We start from the raw sequence: 25375 nt of genomic DNA, 5'->3' as shown, positions 1-25375 counted from the left end.
ATAGATAAGTGCATTCTTTCTTCTCTCATGAAAACCTATGTGCCTTGTTGTTCATTGCCTTATGCAAGAAGGAATTCAGCTCTGAGACCTGGAACACTCTTGTGCATTAGTTGGAGATTATGACTCTCTTTATGCTTATTACCCAGTGCTGTACCAGATATATATGAATACTTGGAAACCCAAAGCATTTGGGGAAATGATCAGAAGGACTTAATTGTCTTTTTCATTAGGGTCTTATAGCATGGAACCTAAGGTTGTTAATTCCTCCAACCATATTGATGTTCAAAACAAATTATGAGCTTTAAAAGGATGAAAATAGCAAAAATATTCAATGAGCATCTCTGTCAGTCATGCCTTGAAATAAACTAGTACATAAGCCATGTGTCCAGTATAGCAAAATGCTGAAAAATAAGAATGCGAGCTTAGAGTCATGCCTCTGTAGTACCTTATTACGTGTTTTTAACCTAGCTAAGTACAACTATTTCAGCTGTGGGTTGTTTAAAGTTTTAAAACTTAAGCAGTTTTAACAGAAAAACCAGTGTCATTGTACTATTTTCTTTGAAGATAAAAATTAAAATACTCTCTTCTTCCCTTATTGCAGCATGGATTCTGGTTCTTCAGAGAGTCCTGCTAGTCTAAAGCGAGTAGCCTCTCCAGCAGCCAAGCCGGTCGTTTCAGGAGAAGGTGAGGGCCTGAGTTGTATTATGTTCTTCAGAAGGGTCAAGGACATTGTGTAAATGTTTGAAATGAGATTGAATTTCATCTTAAGATAGACTACATTTATGATCAGTATATTAAACTACAGTAAAGTGAAAGTTTAGCTCCTTACAGAATCGGAGTACTTCATGGAAAATACTGTCAGATATATTAATCATCAAAAACTGGATTTTTCTAATTATATTTTATTATAAGCCCTTTGACTTTTAAAAGAGACCCATTCGGTTCACTAAGAATCAAGTTTTCCGAGGATCTCTATAGCTAAATTGTGGTCATTGCTTCACCTAACATAGTCTAGTCTCATCTGACTTCATAGATAAGTATTTCATTTTAAAAGTAACTACACAGACCACTAGAGTTCTCACAGTAACATGAATGCCATCTGTGCCATCCCAAATGAAAGTGAAACTCAATTTCTGTGCTCCATGAAAACAACCAAACCAGACAATTTAGGACTAAAAAAAAAAATCATTTTGAGTATTTATTACACAAATAATTGCTTTCTTTCTCAATCTCCACTTGGTGACATAATCCTAAATATTATATGGATGCCAGCTGAACAAAACCTATGTGATTCAGGCCCTCATGGTAAAAATCTCACATCTTTTTTACATTCAGAACAGCCATCATCACATCCTAACTGAAGAGTGCTCCCTGAGTTAGATGGGTTTCCCGTGTAGACGTCTGAGCAGTGTTGTAGTTAACAGATGCCATAACTAACCAATTCCATAGTAATTCTTTATGGGTTCCTTGAATACATTACAGGAGAATAGAATGTTCTATTTAGTTTGTCTGCCATAATGAGATTGTTAAATTCCTTAGAAACCTTGCCCAATGAAAAATAGTATTATTAAAACAGCTGTTTTAGGTGAAGACAGCAAGGATTAAGGTATAATGGCATTTCAGACTCACAGTAACAATGTTCTTTTTTCAAGAGGATTTTTTAAAGTAAAAAAATTTTTTAGCTCATAATATAGCTATAAAACCTTATCACTAAACAAATCCAGCATCTAATTTTTGCTATTACCATGAAAATGATTAACAGAGTTCCCTTTATACATTCTCATTATCTTAATGACTTTTTTAATCCACTGTTAGGGTAACAAGGCAAAAAGCTCCTTTAAACACAGCACATGCAGTCAGTTTAGTAAAAAGCAAATTATGCACCTCACCAAAAAATAAGAAAGAAAAAAACTTTGGTGTGTTATATCCAGTCAAGGCTCACTGGAGGGCTGGAGTTTGTATCTTGACTCACCCATCTAGTAACAGTATTATTTTGTTTATGCCTTAGCTTCCTTGTCTGTAAATTGGCTGTGATAACTACCACTTGAGGTAGGAAATCATTACAAGGATAATGAGATAATATGCAGAAGGCTTTTAGAACAAAGCTCAGTAAATGTCTGCTACTTTTATGTCGTTTTTGCTTTATTCCCTGGATTACTGATAAAGCCACATAAAGTATGAGCATCCTCATCCAATAGCAGTGTGGAGGAATGTTTATTTATTTGTTTTGAGACACGTACTGAGGCCTCAATAAATAGGTCACAAGTGAACTATGCATATACTTAAAATTGGGCAACATAATAGAGTTAAATTCTGATCTTAGTTTGTATTTACTACAGCCATTTTGAAATGACTTAGTTATTAGAAATATTTGGAAAGGTTGCTGGCTTTGTGAAGGGGTGGGAGGACATTAGAAATTCTGAGAAAAGCCATTTACATATATTAATGAGCGTCATGTAAATACCACATTGAACATAATCAAATTTAAAGTAAACTGTAAACCAGATAAAATAGATGATTGGCTTGGGTTGCTTTTAAAATATTTAAAATATTGGCTTGGGATGGCCAGTGCCCTCTGTGAAATGTCTCCTGAGAAGGGGTAGCAGAAGAGGAACCTCTGCCTATCCATCATCACGTCTCTGGGTTTCATTGTCACCCTAAAGCCACTCTCAGATGTCTTTGTGCAAGGCAAGCAGGGCAGGGCCGGCCTCAGTCTTCCCAGTCTCTTTTATATTTTATACTGCAATACCAAGTTCAGCCAGAGTTCATGTTTCTGAAGTTTCTTAAGCATTTGGAAAGTTACTTCAAAATCTGAATCAGTTTTAAAGAAAGTAACTTTGAAGTTGAGGAATCACTGGGGAAAGTATTGATGGCCAAGGATCGTGTCTTAAATGGCCAAATATGATCTAAAGAACAGTAACGGAGCAAAATGAAAAGGGAAGGGTGAAAGTATGGAGAAATCAGAAAAATGAGTCTGTTAGTGAAGAAAGAATGACCCTATTAAAGCCACCAAACTTTGATTTCCTTTTGTGGGAAATCATTTTTCCAGTTTTCACTGTGGAGGTATGTGTTACCAGTGCTTCAGGGCTAAAGACAGAGAGTCTTCTGTTTTCCCTGGGACGTTTGAATGACCTGTGCCTGCCATGGGGCCCAGTGCTCTCCACCAGCAATTGCTGCTGGCCTCGGCACTGACAGGTCAACATTGGCGCTGAAGGAGGCCCTTGTTGCTCCAGGGGCTGCCCACGTGAGCACAAGAGTTAGAGGTTTTTGTGTTTTTGTCTGTTTGTTTTAGTTTTCATTAGTACCTCCTGCAGAGGGTCTGATAATCAACCGAAGGAGTTCTCCATACAAAATTCCTGCCTCTTAGTCAACACGAGGCTCGACATTAAAGGAACATCATCTGAGGTTTAGAGAGAAACATACATTGTCCATCATAAAAATGAACTTTTTGGGTAAATGGTGATTTTTCTGTTGCTTTAAAAAAATACATACAGAAGCCTAGGATAAAATGGAGAAAGAGTGGAAACAAGAAACACGCGCATCTTTCTGTACATCTTTTATCCTGTACCTAGAACCCCCGTCCAGGATTTTGGGTCTGGTGGTCTTTCTGAGAGTGTGATTTGGTTCTAAACCTTAATGAAATCCACCAAGAGTGATGCAAAGTTCTACGTCTAATTAAAAAGAAAAGTTTCTTCTGTAATGCACACCCTTCAAATTCAAGACACAAAGGAACAATAGTTCTTATCCTTTAAGACTAAATTACATGAATAATAAAATGTGATAAACTATGATTTGTCTTTTTAACTTGTTGAAAGGCTTTCTGGGATTGGGTTAGACATTCCTTTTATCATCAGTCCTCTCTACCTGTTTGTCCTCTTGAATGACAACTAGATGCCCATTTTTAACTCAAAAATATGTGTAACTCATTTTGTGTTCTAACAGCTTCCTATCATATTGTGTATATGGCACAATGGGACATAAGTTTTCAGGCACTTGAATAATGAAAAGTATGTCTTACTTAATTTACGCAAAGGATATATGCTAACAATTTTTTAAAACTGTGACTTGGTACCCTCAAAACTGAAATACACATATTTAATATGCTTACCAAGAGCCTGCATATGAATGCATCTGACCCAGTGTTCAGCACAGAGTAGGTATTGTGTAACTCTTAGTTAAAAATAAATGTAAAAACCATTTTCATTCAAAAAGAAATCGTGACGCTAAATGGTAGATCACTCTTAAATACTCAAGTGTCGGTAAACATGCAGTTGGGTTTTTTGTTCCTGTGTCTGGGTCTTCCCAGGAATTGTCTCCCTGTCTGCAGCTACTGAACTTTTATGTGCACTGGGGGAATGTGGAACCCAGGGCATTCTGCAGCTCTGTATTTTATCTGTGACTAGCCTTTCTCTTGAATGGATCTTGTCCTAACTTCCTTATTCGTAAACTTGCTTTTGCAAAGCTGTCTGGGATTTCTTTAAACAATCAAGCTCTCTCCGTATCTCAATATTTCTCCCCACCAGAATTTATTGCCATGTACACTTACGAGAGTTCTGAGCAAGGAGATTTAACCTTTCAGCAAGGGGATGTGATTTTGGTTACCAAGAAAGATGGTGACTGGTGGACAGGAACAGTGGGCGACAAGGCCGGAGTCTTCCCTTCTAACTATGTGAGGCTTAAAGATTCAGAGGTAAACCCACATTAACTGTTTCCTCTCCCTTTCTGTGCGGTGATTCTCTTTTTGGGGAGTCACGATGTTTGACAGCGGAACTTTGTTGGGTTTTGCTAAGTTCTGGAATGTGACAGTAAATCCAGTGTGACCTGTCATTGTTTGATCTTGTCATTTGGCACTGCGGAGTAAGCACTGGCTTCCCCCAAGCAGAATGCCATCAGGGCTAAGTGGAGGCTGAGTGTGATGGGGCTGGTCCACATCAGCTGGGAGGATAATGTTCAGTATTAAGCTCTCTTCCTGCCTGTAACTGACTTATGCTTTGGAGTAAACTTTCTTAATTAGATCATTATGGTCATTGATTTTTAAGTGCCCCAAGAATGATAGCAATATTTTGCCTGTATAAACAGAAGTATTCTGGTGACAATCGCCCCAGAATACTGGATATTACTAGAAAGTTTTTAGAATTTCTGGTTTTGCCCACACAGTAGAAAGACACAAGATCTAAGAGATGGGTACACTTTTGGCTAGGCCTTAGAATCTCCGTTGATCAGGACGGAATTTAAGTGCTGTTACCCGTATAAATTGGAAGTGCTCTCACTGTTGTTAAATAGAGCTCTAAAAATTTTATCGCATAAACTGTGGTCTTAAGATAGTGCAAGATGAATGGAATGGTAGGGTGGACCTACCACAGAGTATGGGAGTCAGTCTTGCAGGAGCCACTTGCACGTTAGTGGAGTTTCAGGGTATAAATGGAGTCATTTAACAGATCCAATGCACATTTAAAAAAACCAACAAGAATTGACTCCTTTTTTTTTTTAAGCATTGACAGTCAATTCACAGTTATTTTCTCTTTGTCCTCATACCTCCTAGGTACTGAGAGAGAAAAGGCTGGCAGGGAGCCTGTAGGGGCCGCTTTCTCAGGAGTGAGCAAGTGCACAAAGTTCTCTCTCTCTTTCAAATGCCAGTAGTAGAGTGTATACTGGGCCTTCCATGTGCGGCTCCATGTGCTCGGAGGCTCTGGGGGCGAGGCTGGGCCTGGCGCCCTGCTCTAGGAGTCCTGCCCTTGGCCTGCTCACCTCTCCTGCAGCTCCCAGAAATGATTTTATTTGCTTGGATTTTGTTTTTTTAAGGGGTGGCATTGTTTTGCTTTTTGGTTTTTCTTGCTGTGGTCTTGAGAGCAGCTAAGTGGAATTCCCATGGATGGATTTACATAAGTCTGCCCACCCTTGGAGAATCTGGCAGAAGCCTGGAAGAAAGTAATTTTGCCCTGTGAGACAGCTGGCATATTGGACTTTTCAGACCTGGAAACAGAGAATTAAATTCTTTGCCAGGCCAGCAAGTTGAGTCCAATGGGAGTCATACGGATGATATTTCAGGGGAGTTGGGTAAAACACTAAAAACCAGACTCAATTTCTACTACCGTGCATGAAAACTCTTAAAGTGACTTTACCTTTTGGATCAGTTAAAATATGAAAGCCATTACTTGTATTTTAATAAGTTACAGTTTTCTACTTTAATAAAACCATCCGAAATAAATTTTAGGAAAACACACAGTGACTTTTTTTTTTTTTAAGGTAAGTGGAGTTGTAAGGTACTTTCTTAACCACGGTCTTAAATTACTAGCCACAGAAGAACTAGCAGTACTAAAAATTTTTAGATATACATCTAGCTATACTATTCAATAATAATGAAAAAAAGTCTGAAAACTCAGCTCTTTCGTCCTACTTGAATACAGAGTTCAGTGTAAAAGCAAAATATCCAACCAAACTTAACACTAGACCCAGCTTCAGATACCAGAATTGACGTCTGGGCACGGGGAGAGTTGTCCCATCCTGCTTCCCTTGTCTGTATGGGCAGGTCTGGGGCACAGTCTGGGGGACTTTATAGGTGCAGGGGGACAGAACATGGCCTTCTGAATCCATCTCAGCTTATGGGGCTGGCTGTGGTTTTTCAAAGGGAGCACACTGAAACTACTTGAACTCTAGGGTACTGTCAATTGCCTTGTTCTTTTTATGGAGTATAGGGAGTAGATTCTAAGCCTGTACTGGGAAAGTTAACTGGTCGCTGGAGTCTTGTTTCATTGGTATTCCTTTTTTGATATGCATCCTATTGAAAAATAGTGAGAGATTGCTATTGTATAACTTTGTTCATTAATAAAGCAGAATCAGAGTAAAAGTTTAACCCGAACTTTTCCTGGTAAATGGTTCTTAAATTTCAATAAGCAAAATAAAGAGACTATAAGTTGTGTTCCTGGTAGATAAATGGCATATTTTTATTCTTTCAGTAACTCATGTTTAGTTTATTAAGCCTTTTGTTTTGTTTTAATTGGAATACTTAATTTACTGCAAGATAGACTGAAGCATAAATTAATTTAGAATAAAGCACTTTGTAACAACAGATTCTGTTCTGGCTCCTGTCCTGCCTCTCGTCTCTGTTGTTGGCTTACTTGGCTGGTTTAAAATTCCATGAGTATCCCAGAGAGGAATTCAACCCCAGAGCACTTTTTAAACACTTGATAGTTGGGAAGAAATATGCTCTGCCTCTATGCATTGATAGAGAAATTTCAGTGTATAAACGCTGTGAAATTGGGTGGAAAGGCCACACAGGACAGCCACTGCCTCTTTGGATAGAGAGGGGTGAATAGGATGGGGGAAGAGAGGCTCCAGTTGTCCCTGTTAGTTTTTTAAAAAGGAAAGCTCCTGAAGCAAATGTGCAAAATATTAATATTTTAATGTGTTAAAACCGGGTGGTAGGCTCATGAGTTATATTCCCTGTACTTTTTATGTGTGAAGTATTTCATAATTAGCCATGTGAAAATAAGTCTGAGCTTAGTGTTTAGGATGTAAACTAACAGTCTTCCTAGCCTGGAACCTCCTGTTAGATTTGACCAGGTCCAAGAAGTGCCTGTGCTCGGAGCCGTCTGGGCTCTTACGAGCCCCATACTCTGCTGTTTTTTTCTCTTATAGAAACGAGTAAAAGCCACATGTTTTAAAGTACTTATTTTTTTTCCATGTTTTCCTGATCTATATCCTTGTGTCAGGTGATACAGTGCTGTGTTTTCCCAGAATGAAAAGTGGGGCTTTGGGGCTCAAGCGGGTTTGTATCATCATTAATCGTTTTTAAAGTTGCATGATCAAAACTTCAGCATGCAAATGAGACCTTTTGCTCTGTTTTAAGGGCTCTGGAACTGCTGGGAAAACAGGGAGTTTAGGAAAAAAACCTGGTAAGTTACAAACCCTGATGCTTACTTTTCAATGTTTTGAATGTAATTGATAGTTGCTCCCCATCTTTGTGTATTAGGGCCAGAAGCCTAAAATAAAAAGAATCTTTCCTAAGAGTGGTGAGAGTAAGTCCTTTCTTTGGAATCCATTAATAATTTTACTTGGTTATGAGATTTGTCTCTTGCTTCACACATGAAGAGCGGAGATGTTACCTGACAGAATGTTCTCTTGGGTTGTCGAGAAATAATTCAGGTGAGGCCAGGCGCGGTGGCTCATGCCTGTAATCCCAGCAATTTTGGAGAGCGAGGCAGGTGGATCATTTGAGGTCAGGAGTTTAAGACCAGCATGGCCAACAGGGGAAACCCAGTCTCTACCAAAAAATACAAAAATTAGCCAGGCATAGTGGCATACACCTGTAACCCCAGCTACTCGGGAGGCTGAGGCAGGGGAATCACTTGAACCTGGGAGGCCAAGGTGGCAGTGAGCCGAGGTTGCGCCACTTCACTCCAGCCTGGGCGATAGAACAAGACTCTATCTCAAAAAATAAAATAAAATAAATGCATAAATAAATAATTCAGGCAAGATGCTGGGAAGTTATAATACATGGAGCTGTAGGATTATGGGCTCAGCTGCTTCTCCGTCTTCCTCTTAGGCTTGGTTAGCCCTTTTTCATTTTCTAACAATGCATTCCCAGGACACAAACAATGGAGAAGATTAGAGGAGCAACACATCTGAGTGTAGGTCCCATTAATGTAGAAGCCATCGGATGGTTTTCCTCAGTACACATTGAAGGTACAAAATTATAGTCATGCCTCTGAATCCAAAGTGTTTTAGTTTATTTCAATAAAATCACATGTGCTATAAATAGCACTAAAAAGAAAGAAGCGGATGTGAAATAATACAGTTTCTGTGGCACATCTTCCTGGTCTAGGTCATTTGAACTTTTTTGCTATAATATCCTTAGGAAATTATAGGTTGAAACAGCCACTGAAATGCCAAGAGACAGATTTGCCTGTCTGTCTGGTGCCCAGCTCCAACTGGGCTTACATGGCCAGAAAAAGGAAGGGAAATTTCACATAGTCTAGGTTTTTATTTTAGTCAGATAAATACTGTCAATGGATGGAGATACATTGGACCACCCCACCAAATCTCTGTTTTAAGTGTAAGTTTTCTAAGTTTTGGACATTTGTCATTCCAGAGGGTCCAGATATTTCATAGATGAAGCCCAGGTGGGCTGGGCTTTGCTTTGCACTGAAACTAGCAAGAAAGGACACAAAAGACTGCAGAGAATGTTGGGGCAGATTGCTGGCTACATATGCCAGGTCCCTTGAGGAGCAAGAGCATCCAGTGCCAAATAGGACGCTAGTTTGGTCTTTCTCCAAACCATAAACTCTTGGAGCCAAGAGCTGGTCTTTGGTGTGTTGCAGGAGAGTCCTCATCCCAGCTGGAGCTCCCAGTCAGAGCCTCGGCTGGGCCAGTAGACTGTGCTGTGGCCATTCTTGCTTGCCCCAAGCTCTTCAAAGCATTAGGCAGGGCCAGGCCTGCACCGTGACCACCAGGTGCTTCTGTCCTCGTGGCCGACCCCGATAGCATGCAGAACAGGATGAGAGTGGCTTGCTTAAGGGCCAGAGTCTTACTTGTTCCCTGGAGTGAGTAGAAAAGTAGGAAATCTCGTCAGAACATGAGACCTTTTTGCGTTCTTCCTTTCCATTCTTCTTTACTTCATTCCCTCTTTCTTCTTTTTTTTTTCTGTCCTTCTTTTCTCCTTTCTTTCACAAACCACACTTGGAGAGCAAGGGTAGAGGAGTAGAACAGTTTGTTCTGTATTGCTTCTAGAAGTTCAGAAAGCAGTAGCTGCAGATGTGCCAGAACTCAGGCAGAGAAGGGTTCTGTCTTTTCATACTCGATCTCCGGGGCCAGGGGAAATGTGTGTTTCAGAGCCTGGTCTGTGGTACTGCTGGAGTTTTTCCCATGGGACTTTTCACATTCAGGAAAAGTACAGAACTGTTTACATTTTTTTCCCTGTGCTGAATTGTTTTTGTATAAAGTTCCCTTCTTAACTCCAGGTCCCTCCTATAACGTGAAATAAAAAGAAAGAAATTTGCCCTGCCGTGATTTGCACCTGATATTCAGGGATTACTCTCAAAATGTGAGCCATAAAGAAGAAGGCTGTGTCGTTGGGAGTGAGAATCTGCAGCAACAACATAGAAATAAGCCCCTGCCGGGCTTCCAGTGGTTTCTGAGGAAAATGGGCTTCTCTTTCTACCGTACTTGGTAGCTGGAAAAGCTATTGAGTCCTTTAGTCACTTTAAAGTAGCACTTTAGCCATTGAGTGCTACTGTGCTGGGGTGGGTGGTGAATGAGGCCCCACACTTGGCCTCAGGGCATTCTGGGTAATTATGGGAGGGGTGTGACAGAAGGTGCCTGGAGTGGGCAAGGAGCGGACTTCGTGGAGGGAAGTTGGCAAGTAAGTTTCACGGGATGACAAGGGAGTCTGCAGCCCACTGAGGGCTCGAGGATCAGCCAGGCCCTTAAATGCCGCGTCTTCCTGGTAGCTCTGGGAACAGGGGCGATTCAGGGAGCCTTACTCGTTTAGTAGAAATCCAGCCCAATACACTGGTTTTGATGTGTTCATCTGTGAACCTGGGAGGCGCCTGCATCTTCTTGGCCTTTTCTCCTGCTGACTCTAACAGTGCACTGCCATGTTTGATCTTGTTTTTCAGAAATTGCCCAGGTTATTGCCTCATACACCGCCACCGGCCCCGAGCAGCTCACTCTCGCCCCTGGTCAGCTGATTTTGATCCGAAAAAAGAACCCAGGTGGATGGTGGGAAGGAGAGCTGCAAGTCAGTGTCTTTTTTGTTTATTTACAATTCTCCATCCAAGTTTCAATACACAAAATCTCAAAGGGACGTTATTTTATTGTGAAGTACAAACCACCCCTCGCCGCCTAAATTCTGTATTTGGATAGTGAGAGATGCCAAATTTTCTGTGTTTGTTTAGTTCCTAAGTTTCAGACAGCCGGTAACAGATTTCTGAGAGCTAGGAGCTCATATGAAAACATATCTTTTCCATTCCTGAATTCAGATAGTGTCGGCATAGTGAGAACTCGTATGACGAGGGATGCCTGCATATCCTTATGTGCCTTGGCATTAGAGAGTGGAGCTTTTCATCAGTGGTATTAGAAGGTGTGGCACAAGAGCAGATTTCTTTGCATTCAAAGCCACATCCATACATCACGGTATTTTTAGTTCCCGTGTGTGTGTGTGTGTGTATTGTTAATCATATCATCTTGTTACACATTTTACCATTCCAGATACTTCCTATAAGTCTCATTTCCAGAGACAAAGATGCTTTAAAAAGATTACTGTTACACAATTCTCATGGTAAAACTTCTTAGAATCATTGGTGGATGCCAAATCTGCAGGAAAATTTTCAGTAGGAGCAGAAAATGTGCATAGTCTTGAAGTGACCCCCACAGATTGCTCATGATCTGCAGGGGAAAACACAATAATTATAGAGTGGGGAACTAGGATAAGACCTGAATGAGGTGATCAGAATGATGAGCAGTGGGGAGACCAGAGGACATCGTGTGTGTGCAGTTGTGCTGGGAGGGAGGAGGAAGAGAGTGACTGTTCTTCAAAAACGTCAGGATCATAAAAGACAAAACCTGTCGAAAGGGGACTAAAGAGGCGTGAAGACTGGCTGCAGTACCTAGACTCTGCAGTATCTAGACCCTGTGTGAAAGAAAACCACGCTGTAAAGGACATTATTGGAATAATGGACAAAATTGGGTTATGGACACTAGATTAGACAAAATTACTGTACCAGTGTTAAATTTATGGAAAGCAATAACTGTACTATGGTTATATAAGAGAATATTCTTATTTTTAGGAGATACATGTTGAAGTATTTAGGGGTAAAGAGTTAAGATGTAAGCAACTTGCAATCAGATGATTCAAAAAAAGAACTTGCAGAGAAGAGGGTGGGGAGGGAGGGAGAACGCGCACAAATGAGGGAGTAGCTGGCGCTGAGTGTTGACAGTAGGTGAATTCGGGTAAAGGGCCTACGGGTGTTCTGTGTGCTTTTCTTATTCTTGCCACTTTTACGTGATTTTGAAATCATTTCTAAATAAAATGTTGCCTTTAAAAAGTTACTACTATAGCAGTTACTTGAGAGGTAAGCCAGCTGACTTTTCATACAGAAAGTGTGTCTCCCTCCTGGCATCCTCCCCCATCCAAAGTGAAGATCAGCCTCAGACCGCCAGGCGGGCACCTGGCCACCTGCTTCATAGCTTAGTGAAGGACAGGGCTTGCTCCCTGGCTTGCCCACGTGGGGCCTGTGGAAGGACTGAATTTTCCAGCAGCCATCCGTCTCTCTGGCGTTTGTTGAATGTGGGCCTCTGCTTAACACAGGGGGCCTCAGTAAGGCTTGGCTGGATGTAGGAAGGAATGCTTTCTGGAATGCTTTGTGAGGAAGGGGCCCATGGGAACCCTTTGTTGGCTATTAGTGGGCCTGTAGACTGACTTCCCAAATCTGCTGGTATTTGTCTGCCCATAAGCAGGACGGTATGGAACTATGTAAGTTTGAGGGGGAAGAGGGAGGCAGGAAACCTTTGCCATGCAGTGGGCTAGCCACGGAAGACAGACCCTCAGGCGCTGAGGAATGGGGGTTGGAACAGCAGGAGCAGGAAGGAGGAAGGCCTTGCTGGGGAAGGCCTCGGGTCTCACGCAGTCCCCTGTCTACCACTCTGTGGAGGTGAGCCTGAGGCCAGGACAGGAAGAGCCGCACTGGAGAGCTGAATATATAAGAAACGCATCTTGGCCAGAATAGAAGGCACAACCTGGAGTGTAACTAAAGGTGAAACTTCCCCGGAGAGCTCGCTGGTGGACACCCTCCAGATACTACTCACTGGTTAAGGAATCTGACCTCTGGAGGTCTGGAAATCCACTCCTTTTTGTCAACATGCCTTCTCCTGTGCTGGGGAGGGAGAGGCCTCCTTAGACCCTCAGGTCCCACTCCCTGCTTAGAGTTGTGCTGTGTCACCCATTGGCCCTGCCAGCATCATGCCCCTGTCCTGTTCTGGAGACGTGGGAGACTCCCATCGCCTTTCCTCCTCGCCTGCCAGGGGAAGGCTTCCTGCGGGGCCCCTCTCCCTGGTGCAGCCTCACGTCTTACCACTGAGCAATGACGTCTCCACTGCAGCCTCTTTGAAACACCAACACCCCCTGCTCTCCTGCCTTGCTGCCTTTGTTCATGACGTTTCTCCCCAGGGGCCAACCAGCTCCAACCTCTCCACTTCCACAAGAGCTGGCAGATCCCACTTCTGGGAGCTGTCTGTGACCATCCCAACCAGAAGCACCATCTCCCTCCCCTGAGCTCCAGCGCTGGCCCCGTGCCAGCACCACTCTTTAGTATTTTATATTACTTTGATTTCTGTGCACATTTCTTATTTCCACATGTAGTTGACTAGCCCCTTGGAGGCAGCAGCCGTATTTTTCAGTCCCCATACCTCTATCACTGTGCTTATGTGAGCGTTTGAGTGGTTCTTAGGATACTCAATAAAGTGGCTGAGTTGCCATGACCCAGGAGAGCTCCTGGCGCTGTCACCAGAGTGACTCTCAGCGTGGATCCACAAATGAGGAAACACCAGTGAGTTCTGTTTTCTGCTGCAGAGGTGTGGGAAAGAGTGGTGTCATTGCGAGCAGAATGGTGGTATACTCGGTAGATAAACGTGGAAATTTGTAACCAGATGGCTTCAGTCATTGGCAGGTTCACTGTGAACATGAAAGCTTTAGTCCTTGAGCCAAGGGGATGAAATCTGTCAGACCTCAAGGAAAGGGAAACCTGCTCTGTGTTCTGAAAATGACCCAAAGGTATCCCTCTTGATAAATTGGCAGGTGGGAGGGCGGAGGTAATGTTGTGGAAGTTTTCTTTTCTTTTAGTTTTATTTCCTTATTTTGGGAATAGGTAATTACAGTCACATGGTTTAAAATTCAAAAGTTACGAGGGGATATAAATGTCTCCTTCCCACCTTGTCCCTAGAGGTGGCTGTTTCGATGAGAGCCTTGTTTCTAGACGTGTGTGTGTGTGTGTGTGTGTGTGTGTATGCATGCGTGTGTATGCACAAGTAGTTTTGGGTTCTCTTTTCTTGGTGGTATACAGAAGGGTAGTCAAAGCCCGACTCATGATCCCCAACTCGAGTCTTTTAATGGGATTGTGTCCTAAACTGCAAAACCTGCCTCGCCAACTTTGTTATAAACTCCCCGGGTTTATAGGGACAGTCATCTACTGTCCCTTCCTAACAGCATGGTGCAGAAACACTCCATAGATGAGTCTTGTGTTGAATCAGATTGAATTAAGTGAGAAAGGAATGGCGGTGAAAAATGTGGCTTTAGTCATCACATGGGCCTACGGGTTTGTGAAAATAACGTCGAGTCTCCTTGTGTTCTGTGTGTACTGCATGTATGTCATCTTGCATCTAAGGATGTATATTACCCATAAAGGGGCATGCAGACACATGAGTGCATCTTGGCTTGCCACTAACTGCCTGTGGCCTTGGGGCTGTCACTCAACTTTTCATCTGGAAATTGAGAATAATAATACTATTATCCTTCTGGAATTGTGTGCATAAATGCACAGGGCCTGGCTCATAAAAAGTACTCAGTGAGGGCTAGGTGCGGTGGTGCACGCCTGTAATCCCAGCACTTTGGGAGGCCGAGGGGGTGCAGATTACGAGGCCAAGAGATCGAGACCATCCTGGCTAACACGGTGAAACCCTGTCTCTACTAAACATACAAAAACAAAATTAGCCGGGCATGGTGGCGGGTGCCTGTAGTCCCAGCTACTCGGGAGGCTGAGGCAGGAGAATGGCCTGAACCTGGGAGGTGGAGCTTGCAGTGAGCTGAGATCCGCCACTGCACTCCAGCCTGGGTGACAGAGCGAGACTCCGTCTCAAAAAAAAAGAAGTACTCAGTGTGTATTGGTGGCCATTATTATTATTATTATTATTATTATTATTATTATTATTATTCCTAAAACCCATATACATTACCTGAAATTAACAGCTGAGTGCTAGCATTACATGAGCAGAATTTCCTACCCCAGGCAATCCATGGTATATCTTGATTTTGTGATCCACACAGTCTAGCCCAAGCAAAAACATTCTGGGCTTTGCTGACCAGTGATTGCCACAATTTGAATTTTAACTATGGTGTTTTACTTTTGTGACATAGTAATCCATAGATTTTACTGTTAATGTCATAAGTGCTCTGTTATAAAGTGAGCTGTATTATAAAAGATGAGCCTTTAAAAATGTTTGATGTAATTATTTTCTTACTAGGCACGTGGGAAAAAGCGCCAGATAGGCTGGTTCCCAGCTAATTATGTAAAGCTTCTAAGCCCTGGGACGAGCAAAATCACCCCAACAGAGCCACCTAAGTCAACAGCATTAGCGGCAGGTAAGGAGTTTCCCGTCTCTAACTGGAAGATGGTCTGCATGCCACTTGAGTTTTTCCACTTGATTTCCTCAGTAAATATCTTAGGTTGTTTTTCACATGTGCTTTAAAGCACTTCCTGTACTTGCTGGGACTGACACCCAACTAATGTGATATGGAATATGTCTTTCAAAAGGACCAGATATCTAAGTGGCTTTTCTGTGCTGGATACAACAGAACCCTTGTTGGAACGCTCTTCTTGCAGGAGTCATGAATGCTATGGCATTAAGGCCACATTTTCCTCTTGATTTCCTTCCAGCCATTTAAATTGGGGTTTAGGCTAGGGGGTGAGGTGACAGAAAGGGACACCCAAAAATAAATGGCTGGGGTCTCAGTAGGTCAGGAGATGGAGCTGGGGGCCACGGGGGTTGGGGGCTATAATGTGGTGTTCACTGAAGACCAAAATAGCTCCCCTGTGACATTCACTGTGGGCAGAGGGGGCTTTGCTGCGCAGGCAGGATGTTGTACTCACTTTCCTGGAGGACTGGAAAAGAACAGAGCACAGCAGTTGGCCCAGTTAGCTATTTTCTGATTGAAGGGACCAAATGAGACGCTTCAGCAAGATCTGAGAGAGGTGAGGTCAGGGGAGCAGATTTCTGCTTTAGGTCTTTAAGCCACCATTCTTGGTTGGCTTTTGTGGAAAGTGTAGAATTTTTGTTCCAATACCTTGTGGTTAAATACCTGTGCTGTATATACCCAGTGAGATAAGATTAAAAACTGGCAGCCTTCTCAAGAAATTAAAGGATGGGCAAACTTTGTGATGAGCCGCAGTCCCCACTGGGCCTCTTTGCTTGAGCTGTGGCCTTGTGTAGGCTGAGGAATGTGGTTCCCGCAGGGTTTGCTGTCCCCTGGAGAGATGTGTCAGTATCCCTCCACTTCCATGCACAGCCCCTTCCTCAGGCCTGCCGAAATCAGTTGCTGAAGTGATTGAATTAGCTGGAGAATTTGAAAAGCCTAAACCTATTTATTAATAGGTTTGTTAAGAAAGATTCATAGGGACTGTGACCTGTTGGTGCAGACTCATCTGAAGTAGAAGTGCCAAAGAATGAGAACAATTTTACCTCCTATAGGCTTGAGAGAAAATGAGAAAAGAAAAATTGTTCTTGAGGGTGGAGATTTCTTTCAAGACAACATTTTGAGACGCAAAGATACAGCAGCAGAAAAATCTTTTGAAACACTGATTTTAGGCCTGGCATGGTGGCTCGTGCCTGTAATCCCAGCACTTTAGGAGGCCGAGGCGGGCGGATCTCCTGAGGCCAGGAGTTCGAGACCAGCCTGGCCAACATGGTGAAACCCCGTCTCTACTAAAAATAGAAAAATTAGCCGGGCGTAGTGGTGCATGCCTGTAATCCCAGCTGCTCAAGAGGCTGAGGCAGGAGAATTGGTTGAACCCTGGAGGTGGAGGTTGCAGTGAGCTGAGATCGTGCCACTGCACTCCAGCGTGGGCAACAGAGCAAGGCTCTGTCTCAAATAAATACATAATAAATAAATAAATCACTGGTTTTAGTTTTCCCTAAGATTTGGAATTCTTGGAGGTCAAATGATGATTACCTTCCACTTTAAACCAAAAAGGAAAAATGATAGTAAAGTCCCCATGATACATAGCTGTCCTGTGCAGCAGAAGATAGGATGGGGTTGGGCTGCTCTTTCCAGAGTCAGCAGTAGGAAGGAGTTCCGCTGCACTCAAAACGAAAGCCCTCGATTAGCACTGTACATTTTCTGCTGACAAGTAAACATGAAAACTAAAGACTTAGTGTGAAAATTTTGCTGTTGTCTTAGTTTTTAATTCTTCATCTTCCTCTGTTGCCTACACTGTAAAAAGCCCAATAGAACAGTTCCCCCTACTGTCACTGTCTTCCGAAAGGACAGAAATAGTAGCTGGGAATGTTGAATGGCTGCGTGGTACCCGTTGTGCGTTCTCCGGCGGGTGTGCAGCCGCTCACCCAGCCCTGTCTCCTGCAGTGTGCCAGGTGATTGGGATGTACGACTACACCGCACAGAATGACGATGAGCTGGCCTTCAACAAGGGCCAGATCATCAACGTCCTCAACAAGGAGGACCCTGACTGGTGGAAAGGAGAAGTCAATGGACAAGTGGGGCTCTTCCCATCCAATTATGTGAAGCTGACCACAGACATGGACCCAAGCCAGCAATGTAAGTGCCCTGGTGGCTCTGTCGCCTCGCCTTTCTGGTATCTTCCCGTAAAACATGCAGCATTGCTCTGATTCTGCTGAGCTTTGTTTGCAGAACTTAAAGCTAGACCATTGCTGCATTCGCAATCGTCTCTTTGAAGACCTTCTGTAATGCAAGAGTTTATCTCATGGGGTTTTATTTTTCTTTAATTTTCATTCCTTCTGTAGCATGTCCCCTCCCTCCCCTCCCTCCTTTTTCCTCTTTTTTTTTTTTTTTTTTTTAAATCATTTTGGCACCATGCTGTTTACATGCCTGACTCATTTTCCTAGCTTGAATTTTGCTCATTGTTTTGTTTTGCTTATGTGTTGTTTTCCTCCTTTTTCTAGGAATCATATGTTGTCCATCCCCCCCTCAGGCTTGAAAGTCCTCAAAGAGACCCACTATCCCATATCACTGCCCAGAGGGATGATGGGAGATGCAGCCTTGATCATGTGACTTCCAGCATGATCACCTACTGCCTTCTGAGTAGAAGAACTCACTGCAGAGCAGTTTACCTCATTTTACCTTAGTTGCATGTGATCGCAATGTTTGAGTTATTACTTGCAGAGATAGGAGCAAAAATTACAAAAACACACAGGGTAGTGGGTCCTTTTGTGGCTTTCCTTTTCAAATTGACTTTCCCCCACCTTTGCACAGGTGCTTTCAATAGTTTTAAAATTATTTTTAAATATATATTTTAGCTTTTTAATAAACAAAATAAATAAATGACTTCTTTGCTATTTTGGTTTTGCAAAAAGACCCACTATCAAGGAATGCTGCATGTGCTATTAAAAATTGTTCCAAATGTCCATAAATCTGAGACTTGATGTATTTTTTCATTTTGTCCAGTGTTACCAACTAAATTGTGTAGTTTGGGGCTTTTCCCCCTTACTATAGAAGTGCAGAGGAGTTCAGTGTCTCTGTTTTAAAGACGTGTAGAATGAGCCCAATTAAAGCGAAGGTGTTTGTGCTTGTTTGTGTGTATCAGCTGTACCTTGTTGAGCATGTAATACATCCTGTACATAAGAAATTAGTTCTTTCCATGGCAAAGCTATTACCTTGTACGATGCTCTAATCATATTGCATTTAATTTTATTTTGCACAGTGACCTTGTAGCCACATGAGAAAGCACTCTGTGTTTTTGTTTGGTCTCAGATTTATCTGGTTGAGTTGGTGTTTTGTTTGGGGTTTTTAATTTTGCGTGTTTGCATAGCATAAAATCAGTAGACAACACCGTTGAGGTCGTTACGATCAACGATATCCACAATCTCTTTTTAGTCTCTGTTACATGAAGTTTTATTCCAATTACTTTTCATGGAATGACCTATTTTGAACAAGTAATTTTCTTGACAAGAAAGAATGTATAGAAATCTCCCTGCAATTAATTTCCAATGTTTACATTTTTTAACTAGACTGTGGAATTTCTACAGATTAATATGAAATGGAGCTCATGGTCCGTTTGTGTGTTAGATATGCTGTAGCTGAAGCCCTGTTTGTCTTTTAAACACTAGTTGGAAGCTCTCAATAAAAATGCCTGCTGCTCACAGCACAGAAAATGGGGCAGGGGGAGCCTCAAGCACAATCTAGGTGTCCTCCTAAAGACTCTGTAATGCTCACTCCCCTCGCGTTCTCCCGGCGCTGTCGGGAGGCTGTGCTGGTGGTCGTGTAGAGGTCCTTCTCCTTTCACATGGTGCAGAGAGCGAGGACCTCTCCTCCTCGTTCAGTTGCGCTTCAGTATTTTCACGGATATGAATGTAAAATATATAAATATATAAACCTGCGGCTTTAACAACTGTAATACAACCTTTTGAATTAGTTACGTGTATAGATAATTAAATTCTTCATATAAAAGTTAGACGGAAATGTCTCTGTGTTCTTGATGTTGGAACCTGGCAGTGGTGGTGAGGAACCAAGCAGACTAGCTGTCAGCAGTGGGCCTGCTGCCCGCGTGTCAACCATGACCTGTGGTCTTTGAAATACAGACATAATCAGAGGCTCGCCGAGTCTTTGTTGAACAGCCCTCCCTCTCCCCGTGCTCTCCACCCTCCCTGATCAATATGCAAATGATCATTCCTTATAATACCAGTTTTGAAACATAGAACTCTACCACCCAGTTTAGCAGTTCACTGTCTCACCAGGCTTTTGATATAAGTTGTCAACACATTGAGGGTGTGTGATTTGGCTCAGGGTACAAACCATTTGTCCAAAAGATGTATCATAATAAGGTACTGGTGAACACCCCCAAAAATATGTGGGTAAAGACAGAAACTTGCACATGCCCCACGTTGTTGTCTGGGATCAGCTTCTGCCTGGCACACTTTGCAGAAATAAACCAGCGTCCACATTGATGCCACTGTTTGCTACAATGACCACATGCTTGATTCCATCCTCATGAGCTTCACTTATTGGACCTCTCCTGCCATTCAGTGGAAAAGTGGTTTCCTTCCTCAGTTCAGCAGATATTTGGTGGGGGGGATGTCTACCATGAGTCGGGTGCCCCATTGGCTTCTGGGAGGAGTGTGGTACTCTGTGGAAACAGGGTCCCTGTCTTCTTGGAGTTCATATTTTAATGGAAGGAACAAACAGAAAACCAAACTCCTGCAATCCATATAAATATACACGGTTTGTGTGTGACAAGGTGACAAGTTCTGCAGTAGAAGTTTGGATGCGAGGCACCACTGAGCAGACTGGCAGGGCCAGGGGAGGGTGGCCGCAGGGCAAGGATCAGAGAACCTTCAGGGGGCGGGGTGGGGAGTGCCATTTGAGCTGAGACCTGGAAGAGTAAAGAGGAGCCAGATGGATTGGGGGAAGAGGTGTGGCTATTGTAGATGGAGCTGTCAGGACAAGCAAAGGCCCGGGTGGAGAGATCTTTCTCACTGTCCCCCAGGCCACCCCCTTGTGGAGCAATGGTTGAGTCTGCAAGTCCCATCTCTTCCCCAGGATCCCTTCAGCTGTGTAAGCCAGTGTTGCTTCTCCAGTCTTGAGTTTGGCTGAAAGGGATGCAGTTGTCAAGGTGGGTACTACTCCATAACACTCTATCTAATTCACTCCAGAGGCCCCACGCCCTCACTGTAGGCCATTTCCCCAGGCTTGCCTCCAGCTTTGTGAAGCTGACATGGGTTGTTCCCCAGGAAGCTGTGCTTTCCCCTACAAATCATTGAGTTTGCATTTGGTTGTATCCATTGGACCCCATGATTCTCAGCCAGTGGGAGTGCTGCTGGTGTCTCATGGTTAGAGTCAGGGATGCTGCTCCTCATCCTGCAGTGCACAGGACAGTCCCCTGCCAACAAAGAATGATGTGGCCCCAGATGTCACCAGAGCTGAGGTTGAGAAGCCCAAGTCTCACCCCACTGGCCACTGTGGTTAATGTCCACCTGGTTATTCACCACCAGAAAGGCTGCCCCGGTAACTCCTGTTGAATAAATTTAATCACTTAAGCTCATGTCATGTATCTGCAGCATCAAAAGTATCTCAGAACCTTGGTTTTATATTTCAAAATCTTATTATCCCCCATACTCTGCACTTTGGTACTAGATTAAACTACTTCAGTCATATTCACAGAGAATCTGGTTAACAGAAAATTGAGTACAAGGGAAAGAGCATCTTCTAATAAATTAGTGAAGGGATACTAGGTATCTCCTATGGCCTTAGAGTTTAAAGGTGTCAGGTTTTGGTTGGTTTGTTCTTTAGCTATTTGTTTTTTGTTTTTTTATTTTTTTTGAGACAGTCTCACTCTGTCACCCAGGCTGGAGTGCAGTGACGCGATCTCGGCTCACTGCAACCTCCGCCTCCCGGATACAGGCGATTCTCCTGCCTCAGCCTCCTGAGTGGCTGGGATTACAGGCGTGCACCACCACGTCTGGCTGCATTTTGTATTTTTGGTAGAGACAGGGTTTCACCATGTTGGCCTGGCTGGTCTCCAACTCCTGACCTCAAGTGATCCATCCGCCTCAGCCTCCCAAAGCACTGGGATTACAGGCGTGAGCCACCATGCCTGGCCTAATTTTTGTATTTTTAGTAGAGATGGGGTTTCACCATGTTGGCCAGGCTGGTCTTGAACTCATGACTTCAGGTGATCGACCCACCTCGGCCTCCCAAAGTGCTGAGATTACAGGCGTGAGCCATCGCACCCGGTCTGTTTTTTTTTTAACTGATTATTAAATCATTTAATTTCATATTGGTCTGTGTAAATATATTTGCAAGTGAACTTTGGGTACAGTTTTGCTCCAGTAGGATTAGACAAGATGAGTCCAAATGAGATTGTCTTCACTGTGCACTTACAAATCACTCTTCTCTGGCCGGCTCCCTCTCCACACTGCAGAGCAGGGCCTGCAGAGGTGGGGAGCCATGGTGGTTAAGCTCCCCAAGTGGCCCACGCCTCAAACTGCCTCTGCATAAAAGGGTGTCTGGGAGAAGCCGATCTAAAGCAGTAACTCAGCCCTATGTTAAGTCACAAAATATCTAACCATTACATGCATGGTAGAAACTGGTATCTGCCCTGTTTCTGGAAAGGAACCTGGGCAGACCCAGGCCGCAAATATTAATGATTGGGTTATCTATGCCTTCAGTGATGCTATCAGAAGAAATAGTAACACTAGCTTAGGAAAACCCTCTAAATACTAGGTTTAACCATATGAAATTGTCAATTCTTACCTATAAAAACAGCAGTCTATAATTCAACCTAGTACAGTGTATCATCACCTGGCACCTGGTAGGTTAGGTTAAAAAAAATGCTTATTGAATGAGTGAATGAAATCAACCAGTGACTGTAGAAAACACCAGTCTCAGCTTTTGACACAGACCACATCGCCCTCAGAGAGGAGACCGTGCTGTCTCTCCAGTTTCCTTTCCCTTCAGACGTGAGCTTCCCAAAAGCAACAGTGGCCTTGGAAGGGGCTGCTCCTGGAGTCTTTTGCTCATTTGGCCTAAGGAGGCTGAGGACCAGGGACCGTTGTCTGAGCCAAGTCTCCACTCCAGCACAGGGCAGGGGCAACACCCCACCCAGGTAACAGTTGGGCAACGGGCACAGCAAATCTCAGTCCTGCTTCATTAATCCTTTTCATTCTTTTTGGTTCCAAAAATACCCAAGAGAATTTTTGGGGAAATGACATTGGATGCCAACGGTCCCAGAAATGCGAGGAAAAATAGCTCCTTCTTTGAAATGTCTGGTATTTGGGGTCTGGTAGGATAGGGAGACGTAATGAAGTCCAAGATCACAGTAGCCTTAGGTGAATGTTTCGCTTCAGCCAGACTTCTCTTGGGCACTTTTTTTTTTTTTGAGACGGTTCACCCAAGTTGGAGTGCAGTGGCGCGATCTCGGCTCACTGCAAGCTCCGCCTCAGCCTCCCCAGTAGCTGGGACTACAGGCGCCCGCCACCATGCCCCGCTAATTTTTTTGTGTTATTACTAGAGATGGGGTTTCACTGTGTTAGCCAGGATGGTCTCGATCTCCTGACCTTGTGATCTGCCTGCCTCGGCCCCCCAAAGTGCTGGGATTACAGGCGTGAGCCACCGCGCCCGGCCACTCTTGGGCACTTCTTTAAGAAAACTCCACATAGGAAAAACCAGGCTTCCAGAGTGTCTCTTGATGTCTAGTTAGCTACTCCATTTCAGAGGGCTCCATAGCCTCTCAGGAAGAATCTATTCTTTAAATTAAAAGCTCCCCAGGCATTTTTAAGTTGTATGACCTGATTCACAAAAATGTTTTGTTTATAAAAAATGAGCATCAGCTATAAGATATATATAGTGTCCGTGCAACTTAATGTTGGGCATACTACCTCTTAGAAGCTACCAGCTACCATGCTATTGTTTTATGATGTCAACTGTGTGTGTGTGTGTGTGTGCGTGTGTGTGTGTGTGAGAGAGAGAGAGACAGGCAATGAGCAGCAACTTTCAGGTGACTTAAATGCCTACATCTGTAGCTTAGTAACAGTAGGTCAAACGGTGAGTTCAGGGTACAGCCAGAAGGCAGATAAATACTGCTGTATAGAAGATTCTGGCAGAGGCTGACAGCTGCTATTTCTCCACATCTGCTTGGCACCTCGCTTCAGAGTGATTTGCAAGCCTCAAAAGAGATGTTCCTTATTTTGACTCAGACTATCATGTCTTTAAAAGCTGAACAGTTCCTCCTCTTGATGCGGTTTCTCTGAACTCTGACCCAGGAGAGGGGAGAACAGTTTTGATCTACCAGTTTTCATCAAGGACGCTGTTTCCCTCAGCGAGAGGTGAAACCCCTGACGCCTCTGCTTTCCCCTCCCATTTCCTATGCTGTCCTGACCGCTTCTGATGCCTGTCCCCACACACTCATGCACGCTGATCCACTGCGTTGCTTCCCGGGCCCCACTCAGAAAGTGAGGAAAGGCCTGGGCTGGGGTGGAGCACAGGATGTTCTCTGCGGATTATTCAGTGAAGTCGAGATCTTAGAGAACATTGAGCATAAGGCCTGCACCTACACAGCTGAGGGCACTGAGGGTCTCGGGAAACACAGTGATGTTCTCAAGTCAGCTTTTCAAACTCCGGCAAGTCCTCGTTCTAGGCGTACCATTTGATGCACAGATAGATGGACATGTGTGTCCATAGCCCCAGAGCTCCTGCCTCCACAGAACTGGTGGCTGCATCTTTGGAAAGGTGGGGAAGGGGCCCCTCTTCCCCCATGTGATTCCCTCACTGGTGGGGTTGCCATGGGAGTTTGGAGCCATTGGTAAGGATTCCAACACATTTTCAACGCACAAGCTCCATGCTGACCCGCCTCAGCCCTTTGTCCTTCTCTCCTCCACTGGGCGAGTTTGCCAAACGCTCAGGCTTACTTAAGACACCCTCAGTCTGAGCCAAATGTAAGAACATGTGCTGCTGTAGCTTCTCAATTTTCATTCCTGGCCTCCAGAAAAACATGGTGCTGTATATAACAAGGCTTCTCTACAAGTTCAGCCTAATATTTTACTCCATTTCTCTTATAATTTTGGAACATTCTATTTTCCTGTAGGCCACCTGCCTATAGGAAGATAGTGATTCAGACGGGGCATCCACATAACTGCATCCGGGGACCTTATAGAGGCTAAGGAGCAATCTAGGATGGTGGCTCAGAGCACGGGTTCAAATCCCGGCTCTGCCACTTACTAGTGGTGTGATCTTGGGCAAGTTATGTAACCTCTTTGTGCTTCAGTTTCCTGATTTACATATGGAGAGAGAATGATAACATCTAGCAGAAAATAAGCAGAGAATAATAGCTTTGTTGCTGTTGTTTTTATTGGAGAGAAAAGGCATTTGTGCCTGGTCAGTGAGCATCATGGAATCCAGTCAAGTGGCTTCTTTCATTAAACCAAAACAGCAGGTAGGTTGTATGCATTTTTAAGACTTTTTAGAAAGTATGCTTTTATAGATTAGGAATTTCCGAGAGAAAAGATTGGACAGCTTCCCTAAAAACTTTGAGCTATCTCATTGCAAGATTTGCCCCACTAATCTGTGCACGAACCCTGGCCCCCTTCCTGATAGCAGGAGGCCCACCAGTGGAAGCAAGCAGCTTTTAAAACGCCTTCGCTGCACTCCTGCAATGTGCAGAGACCTCTGGACCAAAGACCAGAGCCTAGTCAGCAGACTCTTGGTTGATGTGGACAAGCTGCCTGTGTTTCACACGGTCGACGGTGGGGAGGCCACCAGGGAAAATGGAATGTGCAGGGCTTTTAAATGTCACGTCTGGACTGTGTTGGCAGGCCCATGCAGCGCTCCACAATAAACCTGTCACAAATGCGTTGAGTCACTGGGTCCTTTATTTCTCATCACGGCATTTTGTGGCCTTGTGTTCTCTTGCCAGCAAAG

General features: G+C 43.7%; 1 protein-coding gene across 10 annotated transcripts in view; it reads left to right on the top strand.

Annotated features, from left to right (window-relative positions):
• The window catches only part of ITSN1 (intersectin 1), a 257076-nt gene that overhangs the window by 178653 nt on the left and 53048 nt on the right, over window positions 1–25375 (top strand). For 4 of the 10 annotated variants that reach the window (XM_032175654.2, XM_032175652.2, XM_058428005.1 and 1 more), the window contains 6 exons: window positions 602–684; window positions 4524–4690; window positions 7850–7895; window positions 10617–10738; window positions 15235–15352; window positions 17351–17542. In XM_032175654.2, the coding sequence (XP_032031545.1) occupies window positions 602–684; window positions 4524–4690; window positions 7850–7895; window positions 10617–10738; window positions 15235–15352; window positions 17351–17542 (728 nt within the window). Of the gene's footprint in view, window positions 1–601; window positions 685–4523; window positions 4691–7849; window positions 7896–10616; window positions 10739–15234; window positions 15353–17350; window positions 17543–17907; window positions 19608–25375 lie in introns of those variants that run through there. The other 6 variants (XM_032175661.2, XM_032175660.2, XM_032175655.2 and 3 more) reach the window with 4 other exon arrangements.

The sequence above is a fragment of the Hylobates moloch genome, unplaced genomic scaffold (assembly GCF_009828535.3).
Source record: "Hylobates moloch isolate HMO894 unplaced genomic scaffold, HMol_V3 SCAFFOLD_14, whole genome shotgun sequence".
Lineage (NCBI taxonomy): Eukaryota > Metazoa > Chordata > Mammalia > Primates > Hylobatidae > Hylobates > Hylobates moloch.
The sequence above is the reverse complement of the archived record's forward strand: the minus strand, read 5'-3'. Positions and strand labels throughout refer to the sequence as shown.